Genomic DNA, 19,413 nt, shown 5'->3' on the forward strand with positions numbered 1-19,413 from the left:
CCCACTGACGGATTCTGCAAGTGACTAACAGGTCACGGAGGGCGAGCTGTGAGCCTAAGCATGGTTGGGCAAGCAATCTAACTAAACTGAAGGCAATTTACGCACAAGTAACCCCCTCACAACCATTACACTTGGCAAAATATTTTATTACGCTTATAGTTCACCTTCCATCCAGGAAGAAAGCCAAGGCAGAGAAATCATGTGATCCCCTTACTGGTGCCCATCCAGGCATTGACCAGCTCCAGCCTGGCTTAGGTTCATCAAGATAGGGATTTCGTTTGCCTTCAGACCAGACCTCCTGAGATTGACTGATGGAACCCCTCACCTCACAATTCAGGGCGGTTTGCAAAGGAAAACACTTCGGCTGATGGTTGATGGACAGCTATGTGGCCATGCCAGTGCAAGCTTGCTGCTGTTGATGTTTATTTAATTCATTAGGCGGCCACGGCCCAAAAAGCGACTTACAACATGTTTGAAAACACATACTCTGGTTTCTCTTCAGATCGTATACAAACCATTCGCCTTTTACTGAAAGCACAAGCAGAGAGGCATTATGGTGTAAACACATTAACACAAAACCACTTTCAATTCATAAAAAAACAACATACAAAGCAAAGCAAGCCTCAACAATGCTAGCAGAAAGATTCAGCAGCACAATTTTAACAGCAACAAACAACGTCCCGGCCCATCAAGATGTTCCATCGCAAGGGAGTTGTTAGTTTTTATCCACGCCTGTCATTTTGCATCACAACATCTGTGAGTGATAACGCTCTGCGTGGGATCTCTGCTTTGCTACATGAAACGGCCTGAGTGCCACATAGCTGAGGATCTTTTGACACATGTGCACAACATTGTTTTAGTTCTTCGTGCATGTACTGCTTAATGCACAAATGGCTTTCTTCTATCTCTCTCACTCGGGCAGGCTTTGACTTATGGAGTTGATCCTGCGGTTGAGGTTTTCGTATGGAGAATCTTGCATGGCTTGCCTGCCGGTAAAAAGTGTCAACAACATAAGTTCCAAGAAGCAGGAAGCAGGCCATGGCGGAAAGCATTTATTTTTATTTATTTTAACAAAATTTATATAACAATCTTTTTTTAAAACCCAAACACTTTTAGGTCGTTTACAACAAAGAAAGCCCAACTGCTTAAAATTGAAGAACATCAACTCTAAATCCATTTGATTCCCCCCTATTTTTATGTCCTGTTGAGCAACCCTGTGGATTCTACTCCAAAATAAACTCCACTGAATTTAATGGACTTCTAGGTTGTAAGTTAATTCCCCAATGGAAAAAGGCAGTGAGCTTTGGCTGGATCATGCCTGAAAGGTTTTAATCGGTGAAAGGTGTTGCCATGAAAACAACCACTTTGATTCATCCAGATCAGTGAATTGGTGAAGCTTGCTTGCTATGGTGCCAAGGTTTTGTCTAATTCCATGTTTCCCAAACTTGGGTCTCCAGCTGTTTTTGGACCACAAATCTCATAATCCCTCACCACTGGTCCTTCTAGCTAGGGATGGTGGGAGTTGTAGCTGAAGACCAAAGTTTGGGAAACTGCTGGGTGAGGGAACCTGTGGCACTCTAGATGTTCCTGGACTCCCCCAGTCCAATTTACTGTGGCCAGTGGTCACGAATGGCGGGAGCTGCAACTTCAGGAAGGCCATAGGTTCCTCACTCCTGTTTTCAAACCACCTGCGGCAAGAGACAGGGAACTGGGGCAGGGCTGTAGCTCAGAAGGAGCACATCTGCCTTGCATGCAAGAAGGTCTCAGGATCAGTCCCCAAGTAAGGCTAGGAGAGAGACTGGGTCTCAGACCCCAGATAGCTGCTGCCAGATGGAGTGGTGGATCTGATTCATCATCATCATCATCATCATCATCATCATCATCATCATCATCATAATTTATTATCTGTACCCCGCCCATCTGGCTGGGTTTCCCCAGCCACTCTGGGCGGCTTCCAACAAAGATGAAAAATACACTAAAATGTCACATATTAAAAAGTTCCCTCAACAGGGCTGCCTTCAGATGTCTTCTGAATGTCAGGTAGTTGTTTATCACTTTGACATCTGATGGGAGGGCGTTCCACAGGGCGGGCGCCACTACAGAGAAGGCCCTCTGTCTGGTTCCCTGTAACTTGGCCTCTCGCAGTGAGGGAACCGCCAGAAGGCCCTCTGAGCTGGACCTCATAAGGCAGCTTCCTACGTCAATTATGCCCTTAGAGCTGAGAGTAGTTGGGAAGAACGCTCTTCTCAATTTCATCTCCCGCAAACAGGTTTGGCAAAGCTCTGTTTCTAAATTCCGCCAAACCTAGGTTTCCGCAGCAGAAACGAAGAAGCATTACGGGGAACAAAGTGATACGTCTCTCACTGCTTTCAGCTCTCTCAAAGGCCCTCTGTCTCTGCCATTTTGTGTAGCGGCAACTGCTACCCTCTATTTTTTAAAAAATAAATGGGTGCGTTTGTGTGCTCATGCCAGACAATGAAGGAAAAAACAAAAAACAGTGTTTGAAAGTGGGCACCTCGAAATATAGGCTATCAGTTGCCCAAAGGCAGAGATAGGGGAAAGCGTCTCTGCTCTCAGGTCCTGTTTGTGGTCTTCGTTGGTTTACTGTGAGAACTGACCTTGATGGGCTACTCAGCTCCTGGAACAGGGCTGTTCTTATGTTCTTATAATTGCAATCTAAATTACCGTATTTTTCCCTCTATAACACGCAGATTTTTTCTCCTAAAAAGGAAGGGGAAATGTCTGTGCGTGTTATAGAGCGAATGTGTGGTCCCTGGAGCCGAAAAACCAGGCAAATATCAAATCGCCAGGCAAAAATCAAATTGCGGTGCTTCACTGAGAAGGGAAAACTGAAAAGAGGAAGCGGCTGCTTTCCTGCATTCTGCCTCAGGGTCTTACTGCCCACCCTCCTCTGTTTCGTTGCTGTGTTTGCTGAAACGGAACAAAGAGCAGGGAAAGCCCCTCCCCTCCAGGCAAGCTCCGTTGCTGCTGGGGGAGAGGGAGAGAGAGGGGGGAAGGGAGAGAGAGGGGGGGAGGGAGAGAGAGAGAGAGGAGGAGGGAGGGAGGGAGGGAGGGAGGGAGAGAGAGAGAGAGAGAGAGAGAGAGAGAGAGAGAGAGAGAGAGAGAGATGGCTGGCTGGCTGGCTTGGGTGGGGGAAAACTTTTGCCTTTCTTTTCTCCAACCCGTTAAATCCCTCTCCTGCATTCTTAGCCAGCTGCTTCTCTGCACACCCCTCTAATATCCCTTCTTTGTTTTTCCTTCGTTCCCCACTTAAAATGTGGTTACAAAGCATAGATCCACATAGATCCTCAGGATCTTTGCATTGGGTCACCCCAAATTCACCATCAGATCACATAGCATGTCCATGGCTACAGCCTGCCCCCCCAAAATCACGCACCCACTGTTGCCTGGGGCTGCAATGGTGCAAAAACGTGGTTAAAAAGCATGGATCCACATGGATCCTCAGGATCTTTGCATTGGGTCACCCCAAATTCACCATCAGATCACATAGCATGTCCATGGCTACAGCCTGCCCCCCCAAAATCATGCACCCACTGTTGCCTGGGGCTGCAATGGTGCAAAAATGTGGTTAAAAAGCATGGATCCACAGGGATTCTCAGGATCCTTGCATTGGGTCACCCCAAATTCACCATCAGATCACATAGCATGTCCATGGCTACAGCCTGCACCAAAAAAATCACGCACCCACTGTTGCCTGGGGCTGCAATGGTGCAAAAATGTGGTTAAAAAGCATGGATCCACAGGGATTCTCAGGATCCTTGCATTGGGTCACCCCAAATTCACCATCAGATCACATAGCATGTCCATGGCTACAGCCTGCACCAAAAAAATAACGCACCCACTGTTGCCTGGGGCTGCAATGGTGCAAAAACGTGGTTACAAAGCATGGATCCACAGGAATTCTCAGGATTTTGGCATTGGGTCACCCCAAATTCACCATCAGATCACATGTCTGTGGCCACAGCATGAAGCCCAAAAATGATACATCCACTGTTTCATTCAGAATGTTTTTTCCCTTGTTTTCCTCCTCTAAAAACAATGTGCGTGTTATGGTCAGGTGCGTGTTATAGAGCGAAAAATACGGTAAGCGGGCCGGAGGGAAACTGCTAAGTCATGCTGAAAACCACTGACTCTTCTCTGCCCAAATTCTCAAATATTCTGCACTTTGAAGTTGGGCAGAAACAAAGTTGAAAGGTGATGTGTCTGCTAATGGTTCAGAAATGATTCTCTCTCTCTCTCTCTCTCTCTCTCTCTCTCTCTCTCTCTCTCTCTGTATGCGTGCGCATTTGTTGATGGGTGGAATGAATGAGAGTGGAATGCCCTAATTTGGCATAATTCCTTCCTTGCCAGGAAAAATAATGACCAGGAAGCAGGTGATGGGAAAGTCCTTCTTTGCCAGAGACTCTTGCCAGTCACAGTGGGCAGTACAGTGGTACCTCGGGTTACATACGCTTCAGGTTACATACGCTTCAGGTTACAGATTCCGCTAACCCAGAAATAGTGCTTCAGGTTAAGAATTTTGCTTCAGGATGAGAACAGCGGTGCGGCAGCAGCAGGAGGCCCCATTAGCTAAAGTGGTGATTCAGGTTAAGAACGGACCTCCAGAACGAATTAAGTACTTAACCCGAGGTACCACTGTACTGGGCTAGATGCTCAAATGGTCTGTCTGACCTGTTTATAAGGCAGCGTCTTCTATTCCACGGATCTTTGCCCCACTCTCCCACTCTGTGTCCACGTCCTGCAGTAGTTCCTTATGACAAAAACTCTTTAAAAAACAGCTTGTGCTGTTTAGTGGCTATTCCTGGTCCTCTGGCTTATCACACTTGGCATCCAAAAGGGGGATCAATGGTACCCTATTTTCAAAGAATCTTAGTATTGTTATCCTTTCCTTTAAGAATAGATGTCTTGAGTTGTGGATAGATTTGGCCAAATTTTGATCTTGAAAGGTGATCATTGCTCATACTGACTAACCATCATAATTTAAGTACCGTACTCTATAGAAGCAATATTGTTTGGCTTTACCACTCCTGGCAACATATCATTCAGGATGTTGAGGAAATGCATTATACGATCCATCTGTGAGAGGAAACCCTTCGGTTTTGGGTAGTTAACAAACACAAGTTTTTGAGGGATTAGTATCAAGTTCCAGTCTTTTTTCTGGATTGGAACTTGCCAGCCCTGTCACCATCAATATTGTGGGCCACGCTCTCTTTAATACCCGTATTTCTAACTGATTTCCTTCCAGGGCTCTGAGATGTTACTTCCATTATTACGTTTGTTTCAGGGCTCTGCTTTGGGGTTTCCTCCTCAGGTGTTATCTGGGGTTTTTCATTGTTTAATCCCACTTTGCCTTTCTCTTTACTGTCCCGTGGGGTGGAGCTGTGGGTTAAACCACAGAGCCTAGGACTTGCCGATCAGAATGTCGGCGGTTCGAATCCCTGCGACGGGGTGAGAGCCCATTGTTCGGTCCCTGCTCCTGCCAACCTAGCAGTTTGAAAGCGCATCAAAGTGCAAGTAGATAAATAGGTACCACTCTGGCATGAAGGTAAATGGCATTTTTGTGCGCTGCTCTGGTTCACAAGAAGCGGCTTAGTCATGCTGGGCACATGACCCAGAAGCTGTACTCCGTCTCCCTTAAAAAAACCCCAACTCTTCATCAATTAATGAGAAAATTAATGAGAAACTACATTGCATACATGAAAGGGATGTGGGTGGCGCTGTGGGTTAAACCACAGAGCCTAGGACTTGCCAATCAGAAGGTCGGTGGATCAAATCCCCGCGACGGGGTGAGCTCCCGTTGCTCGGTCCCTGCTCCTGCCAACCTAGCAGTTTGAAAGCGCATCAAAGTGCAAGCAGATAAATAGGTACCACTCTGGCGGGAAGGTAAACAGCGTTTCCGTGCGCTGCTCTGGTTTGCCAGAATCGGCTTAGTCATGCTGGCCACATGACCCGGAAGCTGTATGCTGGCTCCCTCGGCCAATAAAGCGAGATGAGCGCCGCAAGCCCAGAGTCGGCCACAATTGGACCTAATGGTCAGGGGTCCCTTTACTTTTAGTGTAGAGGATGGTGGAAGTAGGCTGTTAAGTTTCTGCCTTAGTGGCTATTCATGCACTTCTGACAGTTGGGCTGAGATTCTACTTCTATGGAAGAACCAATAGAAAGCATTGAGGAGGTATTGGATGAGATGGACAAATTTGGCACGGTGGCAGGATTCAGATTGAATAAAAGGAAGACAAAAATGATTGTAAAAAATATGGACTCAAACATGATTGAATTAATGCAACATCGAACAGAGATAGAGGTGGCGAAAAAAGTTAAATATCTGGGAATTTGGGTAACAGCCAAGAATATCGATTTATATCAAAATAATTATATCCCGGTTTGGAAGGGAATAAAGAAGGATCTGGAGGTGTGGGCTGGAATGAAATTATCATTCTGGGGAAGAATTTCCACGATAAAAATGACGGTGCTCCCAAAGATGTTATTTCTATTTCAGACTATACCCATACTAAAGGGTATAGGAATTTTTAAAGAATGGCAAAAAGTGATCTCAAGGTATATCTGGCAGGGGAAGAAGCCTAGAATAAAATTTAAATTATTGACAGATGTAAAAGAAAGAGGAGGCTTCGCCCTGCCAGATATGAGACTGTATTATGAAGCAGCCTGCCTTTGTTGGTTAAAATAATGGATAAAGTTAGAAAATAATGAATTGTTAGATCTTGAAGGATTTGATAACAGATTTGGGTGGCATGCGTACCTCTGGTGTGACAAAAAGAGGGTTCATAAAGGATTTGGGAACCACATCTTCAGAGGTTCTTTAATAGAGGTTTGGGAGAGATACAAAAACATATTGGAACCAAAAGTTCCACATTGGCTGTCCCCGTTAGAGGTAATAAGTGGGAAGAAGATTAATATGAGAAATAAATGGGCCACCTATGGGGAACTGATAATTAACGAAGGAGGAAAATGGAAAGTGAAGCCATATGAACAAGTCAAAGATTTAGTTTATGATTGGCTACATCATTATCAGGTAAACGAAATATTCAAAAAGGATTTGAAGGAAAAAGGTTATGTAGAAAAAGAATCAAGTTTCCAAAAGGACATTATAAATAATGAGTATAAAACTTTGTCAAAAATGTATAAGATATTGCTGGAATGGAATACGAAAGATGAAGAGGTTAAATCGGTAATGATACAGTGGGCAAAGGATTTTGGGTATAATATTCAATTTGAAGATTGGGAAAAACTGTGGAAAGAGCATTTAAAATTTACGGCTTGTATTACACTGAAGGAGAATGTGATGAAAATGTTTTATAGATGGTATATGACACCTGTAAAATTAGCAAAGATGTATAAGGTTGATAACAAATGTTGGAAGTGTAAAGATAAGGAAGGGACATTCTTTCATCAGTGGTGGGAATGTAAGAAAGTGAAAAGTTTTGGGGAAATGATATACAACGAGTTGAAAAAAATGTTAAGATATACTTTTGTGAAAAAACCCGAAGCTTTTCTCTTAGGTATGGTAGGAAAGGACATTAGAAGAAAGGACTGCAAGCTTTTCCAGTACGCGGTAACGGCAGCCAGAATCCTGTTAGCCCAGAGGTGGAAACAAGAGGAAATACCGACGATAGAAGAATGGAGACTAAAAATGACAGACTATGCAGAACTGGATAAATTAACTGGGAAAATCAGATATACTAAAGATCAAAAGTTCATCGAAGACTGGGGGGAATTTGTGGATTATCTGAAAAATACATGTGGCGTGAATACAACGCTAGTGGGTTTTAAAGAGGCACTGTAAAAAAAAAAAGAAAACAAGTATTGTTTATTAGAAATAATGGGAGTAAGGAGGAAAAATGGCAATACGAGAAAAGGGAATGTGTATTAAAGGTATAACCATGGATGATTGTCAGAGACGCTGAAGGAAGTAAAAAAATAACTAAGATTTGTTGTAGGCGGGTTTAAACGAAAAATTGGATGGAATTTTATAAAATGTATAACAATAAAAATTATTATAAAAAAAAAAGAGATTCTACTTCTACTGTAGGTTTTGCCAGATAAAAAAATGTGAAAGACCTACCAGAGCACCGTATAGTTTTGTATGCCAGCTGGTGGGAGGCAGAGGGAGCAGAGGGTATGTCGCAGCGCTCTGTCAACTAAGAACAAGCCTGCATGTGGAAATTCAGTGTAATCTGGAAGGTCAGCATATTGGGAATTGGCACGATGGCCCAAGCAAGCCCATGAAACCCTTCCTATAGTTCAGGCTTCTTCAAACTCAGCCCTCCAGATGTTTTTGGCCTACAACTCCCATGATCCCTAGCTAGCAGGACCAGTAGTCCGGGATGATGGGAATTGTAGTTGCAATGCATCTGGAGGGCCAAGTTTGAGCAAGCCTGCTCTAGCTTCTGGCACCCACCCAGACCTGCTGACCCAATTTGAAGCTGAGATGTAATAATTTCTTACCGTGATAGGCCGGTTGGAGCCATCAAGTTGTCTGTGATTTGATGCAAGAGACAAAAAATAAAGAGAAAGGTGTATCAGTTTTCTTACTGCATTGAAGAAGAAGAAGAGTAGTAGTAGGAGGAGGAGTTTGGATTTGATATCCCGCTTTATCACTACCCAAAGGAGTCTCAAAGCAGCCAACATTCTCCTTTCCCTTCCTCCCCCACAACAAACACTCTGTGAGGTGAGTGAGGCTGAGAGACTTCAGAGAAGTGTGACTAGCCCAAGGTCACCCAGCAGCTGCATGTGGAGGAGTGGGGAATCGAACCCGGTTCACCAGATTACGAGTCCACTGCTCTTAACCACTACTCCACACTGGCTCTGTTGTGTAATGTTCAAATGAACAAACACTGGAGAGCCAGCAAAAGCCCAGGTCCTTGATAGACCAAGACCTGGTTCTTACTGAAACAATAGACCTGTGTCTGGGCCATAGTATTTCAAGCTGCTTGTGGGGGTCGGCAGATTGAATGCTCCTCTGCACAAAGGTTCCCTGCATGGAGAAAACTAGATGTCAGGACGAGGGTTCCCCCCCTCTTTGTAGCCTAGTCTTCTCCTTAACACGCCAGTTGTCCATGCACAGGGATAGTTTCCTTATTGAGGACCTCAGTGTTCCTTTGTACAGCGCAACCTTCCCCCAACATGATTTACTCTACCTGGTGTTGGATTCTCCAGCATCCATTGTCTCTGACCATTAGCCATGCTGGTTGGGGCTGATGGGAAATTGAGCCCCACAAGGTCTGGAATTCACACCCTGCAGGCTGCTTCTGCAACTCCGCTTGCAACAAAGATTTTCTGCATGTTGAATTTTAGATCATAAGCTCCCCAGGACAAGGGCTTGACTTTCTGCACACTAAATCACGGTTTTCCCAAACTTGAGCCTCCAGCAGTTTTGGGACTACAATTCCCACCATCCCTCTGATCCTACTAGCTAGGGATGATGGGAGCTGTAGTCCAACAACAGCTGGAGATCCAAGTTTGTGAAACTCTGTTCTAAAGCATTGGTCTTCAGCTGGCCAGATCTAAAATGGGTCCTAACAGCAGCAGCACACATCTTTTGAATATAGTGCAATTTTTTAAAAAAGAAATGGGGCCTAAATGCATGTATGGGTTAAAAGTGATCAAAATGATCAAGTTGACGACATAAAACACCATGCATGCTGATGGTGCAAATATATAAAAACCAGTGCTCCCTCTGCAAATCCAGGCTGCAAAACTGGAATGTGAAACCGGATCTCTATTTTCATCCCCTTTGGTTTCTCAATGAATATCGCTGCTGTTCCTGCTACTACCACCACCACTACTACTATTATTATTAATAATAAAATTTTATTTATACCCCGCCCTCCCTGGCCAGAGCCGGGCTCAGGGTGGCTAACACCAGTAAAATTACAATAAAAACATAATGGGGGGGGGGGGACAATTAAACATACAGGTTAAAAATACAATTTAAAATTCAGCCTCATTTTAAAGGTAGCCGATAGATCAAGACCATAAGGGGAGGGAAACCTAAGGGTCAGACTGAGTCCAAAGCAAAGGCCAGGTTCAAACCTAATAGTCAGACTGAGTCCAAACCAAAGGCCAAGACAGCTCTGTCTTGCAGGCCCTGTGGAAAGATGTCAAGTCCCGCAGGGCCCTAGTCTCTTGTGACAGAGCGTTCCACCAAGTCGGGGCCAGTGCTGAAAAGCCCCTGGCCCTAGTTGAGACCAATCTAACCATCTTGCGACTTGGGACCTCCAAAATGCTGTCATTTGTGGACCTTAAGGTCCTCCACAGGGCATACCAGGAGAGACGGTATTGCTTTGTTTCATAGCTGTCAAGTGTCCCTTATTTGAAGGGACAGTCCCTTATTCCAGCGCCATGTCCTGCTGCTGTCCCTTATTGATGGATGTCCCTTAAATATCCCTTAAATGATGTCCCTTAAATTTCAAAGGAAGCAGCTCCTCTCCCTCCCTCCCTGCTGGCCAGGGAGGAGGGAGGCTCCAACTGTGTTGCTTGGCTGTGTTGCTCACCCAATAAGAACGACTGGGTGTGTGTGTGTGGAGCTTGCATGCCTTGTGTGTGGCTAGTTAATGCAGGCTGAGGGGTTTTTTGAATGCTGGACGCCATTTTGTTGCACGTGCTGCTGCAAACTTTGCAGTGCAAAGCCAGGCCGGGGAGCCATCTTAAGTTGAGGCTGCATAGGCCTTGTGGTCCATGTGATTCAGATTCTATTCAGTTGAACCTCTGGTTACAAAGTTGGTTGGACAGTGTTCTCGAAGCTACCAGCAAGAGTTTGACCAGACTGCAGGAGGACAGGAAGACTGGAGTGCCTGGAACAGGTGAGGCTGCAGGTCCCTTATTTTCAAGGGTGCTGGTCCCTTATTTTCAAGGCTGCTGGTCCCTTATTTTCAAATCTGTAAGTTGACAGCTATGCTTTGTTTAATTAGGAAGCATCTCTGAGTGATTGAGAACGCAACAGAAACATGCACCTACCTCTCTTCCAGAAAGCACCAAACCCCAGTATCGCCACCAGCGCCAACATCTTAATCCCCAAGGCGGCAAACAAGAGGACCAGGACCCAGGAGCTGCCCCCAGCTCTGAATTTGTAGAAGTATACGGCCCCCTCTGCTCTTCCCAAGCTGTTAACAGCTGTGCAGGTGTATTTCCCATCGTGTGTCAGGCGCTGAAGTTCCTTGGTTATCTGGTGGGCTGCAGTTGAAGCCGAGGTGATGTTGTCGGAGGGAGGACCGGTCCACGTCAGGGTGGGCAGAGGCTCCCCTTCGGCTGTGCACTTTGCGTGGAAAGCGTGGTCCTGGCTGGTCTGGACAGAGATGTTAATGATCCTGGGGGGAGCTGCAGAAAGTCCCGAAATATGAACACAATGCAAATACAGTGGTACCTCGGTTTAAGAACAGCTTAATTTATGAACTGCTACTACTACTACTACTACTACTACTATAATTTATTATTTATACCCTGGGTAGCTTCCAACAAAATATTAAAATACTGGGACATGTTCTGCTTCCAAGGCAAACCTCTACTTTTGGGTTTGCAGCATTCAAAGTGTTGGTGCTGACCTTTGAAGCACTAAACGGCCTCGGTCCTGTATACCTGAAGGAGCGTCTCCACCCCCATCGTTCTGCCGGACGCTGAGATCCAGCACCAAGGGCCTTCTGGTGGTTCCCTCATTGCGAGAAGTGAGGTTACAGGGAACCAGACAGAGGACCTTCTCTGTGGTGGCGCCCGCCCTGTGGAACGCCCTCCCTTCAGATGTGAAGGAAATAAGCAGCTATCTTATCTTTAAAAGACATCTGAAGGCAGCCCTGATTAGGGAAGTTTTTAATATTTAATGCTGTATTGTTTTTAACACTTGATTAGGAGCCGCCCAGAGTGGCTGGAGAGACTCAGCCAGATGGGCGGGGTATAAATAAACAAATTATTATTATTATTATTATTATTATTATTATTATTACTACTACTACTACTACTACTACTACTACTACTACTACTACCCTGCCTTTCACTCAGTTTGGGACCTGCCCTGCTTACCACAAAGCAGGACAGTCGCTGCCAAGGCTGCTTCTTTCATATTGCCCTCCTCCCATGCCCCAAAATGGGCAGGTAAATGGGCAGGACGTTGAACAGGAACAGAGGCAATAGACTGTGGACGCCCCTGCTGGGTTTGGACCTCACTCAGCGCCAATCTCTATGCCAACCTTTCACACTGGTCATCCATTTCCAGCTCTGCCCCCTTCCCTCTCTATCGGATCTGAAGTTCCTCTCACCTATGAGATGGAGCCTGAGTCCCATTCTGCTCTCATACTTGTCGTGGAAATCCCCGGAGAACTCGACCCGGCAGAAGTATCTGTTCTTGTCGTTCCACGTCAGGCTGTTGATCTGGAGCGAGAGGTTGTTCTGCCTCGGGTTCCCCAAGAGCTTGTATCTGCCCTCCGAGCCGACGGTGGTTTTGCAGGGGTCGCTTGAGCTATGGGAAATGCACTTGAAAACAACGGCTCCGTTGAAAGGCTCCTTGACCCGCCAAATGGCTGTCAGGGTCTGGTCGTTGGTGTTCTGTGGGTGTGTGAATGTGCAGGGCAAGGCAACTGCCTTGCCAATTTCACCAGTTACCTCTGATGGGATCTGCATGGACCAGCCTTTGGAAGAAACACCTGGAAGGGAAAGCATCAATGATCTTTAGTTAACCAAGAAAACCCTACCCTGTCTGACGCAAACTCCGCCGTATCAAGCAGTTGGTCCCTTACCTTTCTCGCCCTGATCTGGCCGCAGTGATCCATGCGACAGTCGCCTCCAGGCTTGATTATTGTAACTCACTCTATGCGGGGCTGTCCTTGAAGCTGACCCAGAAACTCCAGCGGGTGCAGAATGTTGTGGCAAGGCTCCTTACGGGGTCCTTGCTGCAGGATCACATTCATCCAGTGCTTTACCAACTGCACTGGCTCAAGGTGGAGTACAGGGTCAGGTTTAAGGTGCTGGTTTTGACCTTTAAAGCCCTTCACGGCCTAGGACCCTCGTACCTACGGGACCGCCTCTCCTGGTATGCCCTGCAGAGGACCTTAAGGTCCACAAATGACAACATTTTGGAGGTCCCAAGTCACAAGGTGGTTAGATTGGTCTCAACTAGGGCTAGGGCCTTTTCAGTACTGGCCCCGACTTGGTGGAACGATCTGTCACAAGAGACTAGGGCCCTGCGGGACTTGACATCTTTTTGTAGGGCCTGCAAGACAGAGCCGTTCCGCCTGGCCTTTGGTTTGGACTCAGTCTGGCCCTTATGTTTCCCTCCCCTTATGGTTTTGATCTATGGGCTACTTTTAAAATGAGGCTGCATTTTAAATTGCATTTTTAACCTGTATACCTGTATTTTAAATTGGTCCCCCCCCCCCCCCATATTATGTTTTTACTGTTGTTAGCTGCCCTGAGCCCGGCTCTGGCCAGGGTATAAATAAATTTATTATTATTATTATTATTATTATTATTATTATTATTATTATTTTGAGTGCACAACTGAAACTGGAATGTGAGAATGTGACAAAATAAGTGTTTGCAAAGGGATTATATCCTACAGGGATGGTTGTAAGGGAGCCAGGAATGACAACAGTTCCCGTCGACATGGCAGGCAGAGTTCAGGGCAAGGCTCAAATTACAGAGGGGTCAAGGCAGAGCATAATAGAACCATAGAATTGTAGAGTTGGAAGGGACCCTGATGCTTGTCTAGTTCAACCCCTTGCAAGAATGGCTGGCTCTTTTAGCTGGTATTTTTTAGGATGGTTAAAATAAACATGGTTTGTCAGAAACTGGGGGAGGAAAGTGTGGGGTTAGGACTTGTGGATTAAAGAAGAAGAAGAAGCTAGGATATTCACAAGCTGTGTGCAGTTGCACAGATCCCCTTTGTTTTCACTTCTCAGCTCCCATTGAGTGCGCAAGGAATCAAACCCGGAAGCTGCAGTCAGCTATGGCTTCCCATTACGTAGAAACCAAGAAACCATGGTTAAGTGTTTCCAAACAAGTGAGGCTATGAAGCCACGGTACACAATGGATTGTGTGGATGCTGCTGTGTTCTGTCTAAGGCAGAGTAACAGCAGACGAAGATTGCTGTTGGAGCAGGCCAAAAACCCATCATAGTCCATCATCCTGTTGCCATAGTGACTAGCCAGATGTCTGCAGGAAGTCTGAAAGGAGGACCTGATCCCAACAACGCCCCATCTGTGATTCCCAGCAGCTGCTATTCAGAGGAAACACTGCTTCAACAGGAAAAACATAGTCAATAGGACCAGCGGCCATTGATAGAGCTCCATTGGCCACCAATAAGTTTTTGATCAAGACCTGCAACGTCTTGGGTTTTGCCCTCCGTTCTGTCCCACAGGGAATTGGGCAATTCCAAGAACAACGTAAGGGTGAGAGGGGAAAAGTTTTCCCAAAGCAAAACTCACCTTTCTTAAGAAAGCAAAGCAGACATGCGAGCAAGAAGCTAGTGCCTTCCATCTTCTGGGCTTGCTCCACGGTGAAGCTTGTTTGCTGATCTGATCAGATCCACTCTTTGTTTGCTGTTGGGTAAAATGCTGAAGCAGTGATTCCACTCTGCAGAATGAATGTGACTGGACTTCCCTTATCCTGGAAAATATGCGTTGTTCACATGGCTGGCCAGCTGATGAGTCTTTTTGCTAGCCATGCTGGGATGAGTGTAAAAGCCATCGCAGAGAAAAGCCATTGGGTTCTTCCTCTCCCAACCCTTCCTCCCCCTTTCTATTTAACCAGAGTGAACGCAAGTGATGAAATGACTTGGGTAAACTAGTGCTGTGCTGAAAATGTCTCCCTTAAAAAAAACCCAACTCTTCATCAATTAATGAGAAAATTAATGAGAAACTACATTGCATACATGAAAGGGATGTGGGTGGCGCTGTGGGTTAAACCACAGAGCCTAGGACTTGCCAATCAGAAGGTTGGCGGATCGAATCCCCACGACGGGGTGAGCTCCCATTGCTCGGTCCCTGCTCCTGCCAACCTAGCAGTTTGAAAGCATGTCAAAGTGCAAGTAGATAAATAGGTACCGCTCCGGCGGGAAGGTAAACGGCGTTTCCGTGTGCTGCTCTGGTTTGCCATACTGGCCACATGACCCGGAAGCTGTACACCAGCTCCCTCGGCCAATAAAGCGAGATGAGCGCCGCACCCCCAGATTTGGCCACAACGGAACCTAATGGTCAGGGGTCCCTTTACCTTTTTACATTGCATACACAGGGAGAGAAAATTTAGGTTAAATTCTCATGATCCTTGGGTGCAGAGGTTATTCTTTTGATCATGCATGCCTTATTGCTGTGGCTGAGGGGTGTTTGTGGGTGCCCTTTCTTCCATCCTACAAATCATCTGCACTCTGCAGCCTTCCTGGGTGCCTACACTCCAGAGTAAAGTCCATGGGAAGACATCATGAGGATTTTCCCCATCAGACTCTTTCAGATCAGGAAACACGGGCAGACAAGGAGGCTGCAAAGTGCTAGAGAAATGTTTAGGTAAAGGTAAAGGACCCCTAACCATTAGGTCCAGTCGTGGCCGACTCTGCGGTTGTGGCGTTCATCTCACTTTATTGACCGAGGGAGCCGGCGTACAGCTTTCGGGTCATGTGGCCAGCATGACTAAGCCGCTTCTGGCGAACCAGAGCAGCGCACGGAAACGCTGTTTACATTCCCGCCAGAGTGGTACCTACGGTATTTATCTACTTGCACTTTGACGTGCTTTACAGGAAAAGAAAACACATGCATCATTCTTGGCCACTTTGCATAATTTTGTGCACTTCTATCGTATCTATGCAATGTTGGTGGTGGAGAAGCATATAGACTGCCCTGATCTCCTTGGAGTAAGGGTGAGATGGAAAGGAGAATAAATGCATAATAAAAGCAGCAAGAGCACATTTAATCCACACATTAGACTGATTGGGTTTCTACATATCAGATGCTTCAAAGAAAGTGTCAAAGGTGAGGAACAGGCAGCAACAATTAAATTATCCTAAAGCGCCACAGAGGGATGCGGTTGGTGCTGTGGGTTAAACAACAGAGCCTAGGACGTGCCGATCAGAAGATCGGTGGTTCAAATCCCCGCAGTGGGGTGAGCTCCCGTTGCTTGGTCCCTGCTCCTGCCAACCTAGCAGTTCAAAAGCACATCAAAGTGCAAGTAGATAAATAGGTACCACTCTGGCGGGAAGGTATACGGTGTTTCCGTGAGCTGCTCTGGTTCGCCAGAAGCAGCTTAGTCATGCTGGCCACATGTATGCCTGCTCCCTCAGACAATAAAGCGAGATGAGCTCCACAACCCCAGAGTCGGCTACGACTGGACCTAATGGTCAGGGGTCCCTTTATCTTTACCTTTAAAGCGCCACAGTAAGTGTTCTAATGTGCTTTGGAATGCTTTGGTCGTGGCATTGCAGTCTTCTTGCAATCTCTTATCTGTTCCTTTTCTGATACAGTCCTTTGGCCCCTTGAAAGGAGTGAGCATGGTTATCTTGATGCACCAGCCCTCTTAATGGGCATGTGGTTTTCTGGTCCTCCTGTGTTTTACTCCACGAAGGCAGTGAGACACAATTGTGGTGCTAAGAAGTGAGCTTTTTGCCACAAGGGGGCAGTGGGGCTTGAAGGAGATGCCGTGAACTTGAGTAGGACTTACCCCCAAGAAAACGGCCTTGCCGGGTGGCGGGGAGGGGAAACAGTAGGCAGAATAGGGAGCCCGAGGCATTGCGCAGCTCATTATGCCAGGTTTTATGTGAAATCGAAGAAGCTTATCTGGCTCTAAGTAGAGTGACTTCTGGAGCAAAAAGGAAGTGGAACCCTACAGGATCAGGCCAATGGCCCATCAGGTCCAGCAGTCTGTTCTCACAGTGGTCAGCCAGATAGTTATGGCAAGCAGCTGGCATTCAGGGGGCAGGCTGACAGTGGCTGGAGAATGTAGCCACAATGGCAAATAGTGGCTGATAGCCGAATCCACAATGAATTTCTCTAATCCTCTTTTTTTTTTTGGAATAATTTTTATTAAGAATTTCAACATCACAATTTATCAAAAACATATCATCTTCTCTCCCTCCCCACAATTTTCCCTCCCCCCTCCCTGAGATTACCAGATGGGCAGAATAGGCACTGGCCTGTGGGCCCCATGCCTTTTAGGGGCAACAGATCAAAACAATATTGATTTGATCTTGAAATAAAATTACAATCAAGTATTAGGAGATAATTTGCAAGCCACCCCCCCTGAGATTTCGCCTGTCTAGGTGCCTCCACAGGGTCTAATTTTTCACTGCTTTCCAACTCTACAATTCTACGATGCTACAAGTCATTCACCTAGTTCTCTTTCTCAATCTTTACATGTATGCTGTAATTTTGCCTGCCGCCACCCTAATCTCCGAGTGGCGCGAGATTCCAGGGGTTCCAGGCAAGTGTTCACATTTCCTTTTGGAAATGAGGCACAGTGAATAGGATTTATTTGCAAGAACCTAGGGTTTGCTGATCAGAACGTCGGTGGTTCGAATCCCCACGACGGGGTGAGCTCCCGTTGCTCGGTCCCAGCTCCTGCCAACCTAACAGTTCGAAAGCACGTCAAAGTGCAAGTAGATAAATAGGTACCGCTCCAGTGGGAAGGTAAACGGTGTTTCCGTGCGCTGCTCTGGTTCACCAGAAGCGGCTTAGTCATGCTGGCCACATGACCTGGAAGCTGTACACCGGCTCCCTTGGCCAATAAAGCGAGATGAGCGCCGCAACCCCAGAGTCGGTCATGACTGGACCTAATGGTCAAGGGTCCCTTTACCTTTTTGTATACGGTCTGAGCCTGCCATGGAGGGTTTCACAGCCTTCCTGACATCGCCACAGCCTTGGATTCAAGCAGAAACCAAACATTAATTCCAAGTGCTTCTCTTTCTCTCCCCAGCACGCTGCTTGGCTTCTAGCTCACATCACGGCAATCCAACTCTAAACCCAGCTTTTGCCCTATTGCTTGTTCTCCCTAATGGCCCATCACCCAGACTATCACCGCGACACAGGGAGCAATCCTGGCTTATATTTTAACACTTGCCGAATCCAGGAGTTAGCAGGATCTCGTCTTCAGCTGACTGCCCCCCCCCCGCAAACTCATAATAATATTTTAATGGCTGAAGAGACTGTTGATAAAGCCTGCCCTGCCCAACTTTGCAAATCTCCAAGCTGTAAATTGCAGGCTCAAATACTTTTGTGCTCAATAAAAAAAATATATTGCCCAGCCCTTCGCCGCAGAGAGGGGGTGAATCAGAAAGGGCAGTGGAATTTTTCCCTTTTTTGCCAGAGGGGAAAATTCCAGTCAGCTGAGCTGCAGGGCGCCCAGGACCAAAGCTGTGTCATGGCGCTTCAGAAAGTGGGGCTCTGAGGTGGAGCTATGCTAACCTTTCCTTTGTGTGCATTTGACCCCCCACGCAGCCAAGAAAATGTTGAATGTTGAATTTTTCTTGGTGTGTGTGTGTGTTAGGGAAGGATTACCGGGCCTGGCAGCCTTCCACCCTCCATAGTGCGGCAGTGGCGCTTGGTTTCCATGGCGACAGACTTGCCGCCATCTTTTTTCCTCGCAGTGGAACTTCTGGAGGGGGGTTACGAATTTCACATTGTGGCAGCAGTTGCTAGTTCCAGGCTTTAAATACCGATTTGCATTCATTTGAGCTTCAAATGGGGTTATTATTGCAATATCTGTATTCTATTCAGACACACCTGCCCACAATTCTCTTGGCAGGAGTTCAGGGCCTTGAACAGCCGATAAGCAAAAATTCAAAGATGGGAAGCTTTCCCCTTTGCTACACAGCCATGCTGGTGAAATGTTCCTCCTCAGAGATGGGGGGGGGGGGAACCTGCAGTTGGGTGGGACTCCAACTCCCATCATCCCCGGATGTTGGCTAATGCTGGCTGGGGCTGATGGGAGTTGGAGTCCAGTAGCATTTTCAGGACTGCAGGTTCCTTGCCTCTGATTGAAAGAAGGATGCTCACTAAAGTATATATGCTGTTTATTTTTTAAAAAAATAGTATTAATTAGATTTTCAACAAGAAAAAAGTTACAAAAATAGTAAAAAGAGAATACAAAAAATACAAAAACCAAAAAAGATAGAAATAATAAAGAAAAATACAGACAGTTAAAAATAAATCCCTCTTTCTATTATCTTACCACTCATTTACTTATTTTCATGACTTCCTCGCACCTCCCTTTTTGTATTCCATTTAATAATTAGTTCAGCAAATTCATACACTCTTTGTTTACCCTTAATTCTTTATCTTCACATATTATAACTTCGAATTTTCATCTAGTATCAATCCATTTTTACATATTCCTGTTTTGCCTTATTGCTAGAACCACTTCATTTCATTCCAACATCATTAACATTCAATAATTTTACAGTGTTTC

General features: G+C 46.0%; 1 protein-coding gene across 1 annotated transcript; it reads right to left on the reverse strand.

Annotated features, from left to right (window-relative positions):
* Positions 1 to 399: 399 nt before the first annotated feature.
* On the reverse strand, positions 400 to 18,124 carry SIGLEC15 (sialic acid binding Ig like lectin 15). The gene is made up of 6 exons (XM_083702932.1): positions 17,803 to 18,124; positions 14,451 to 14,564; positions 12,288 to 12,671; positions 10,996 to 11,355; positions 8,485 to 8,515; positions 400 to 986 (listed from the first exon to the last, which is right to left on the reverse strand). Exons 2-6 carry the CDS (start codon positions 14,500 to 14,502, stop codon positions 911 to 913), a joined length of 903 nt encoding a protein of 300 aa, XP_083559058.1. The 5' UTR covers positions 14,503 to 14,564; positions 17,803 to 18,124; the 3' UTR covers positions 400 to 910.
* Positions 18,125 to 19,413: the final 1,289 nt, after the last annotated feature.

The sequence above is a fragment of the Podarcis gaigeae genome (assembly GCF_964106915.1).
Source record: "Podarcis gaigeae genome assembly, chromosome: 11".
Taxonomy (NCBI): domain Eukaryota; kingdom Metazoa; phylum Chordata; class Lepidosauria; order Squamata; family Lacertidae; genus Podarcis; species Podarcis gaigeae.

What these genes read in the sequence shown, in the direction of transcription:
- SIGLEC15 (XM_083702932.1), bottom strand. Translation starts at nt 14,502, where the DNA reads ATGGAAGGCACTAGCTTCTTGCTCGCATGTCTGCTTTGCTTTCTTAAG. An exon ending in GCTTTGCTTTCTTAAGAAAG is followed by an intron (nt 12,672 to 14,450) that starts GTGAGTTTTGCT and finishes TTTCCCTTCCAG; the next exon opens with GTGTTTCTTCCAAAGGCTGG. An exon ending in GCTCCAACCGGCCTATCACG is followed by an intron (nt 987 to 8,484) that starts GTAAGAAATTAT and finishes TTTTACCGGCAG; the next exon opens with GCAAGCCATGCAAGATTCTC.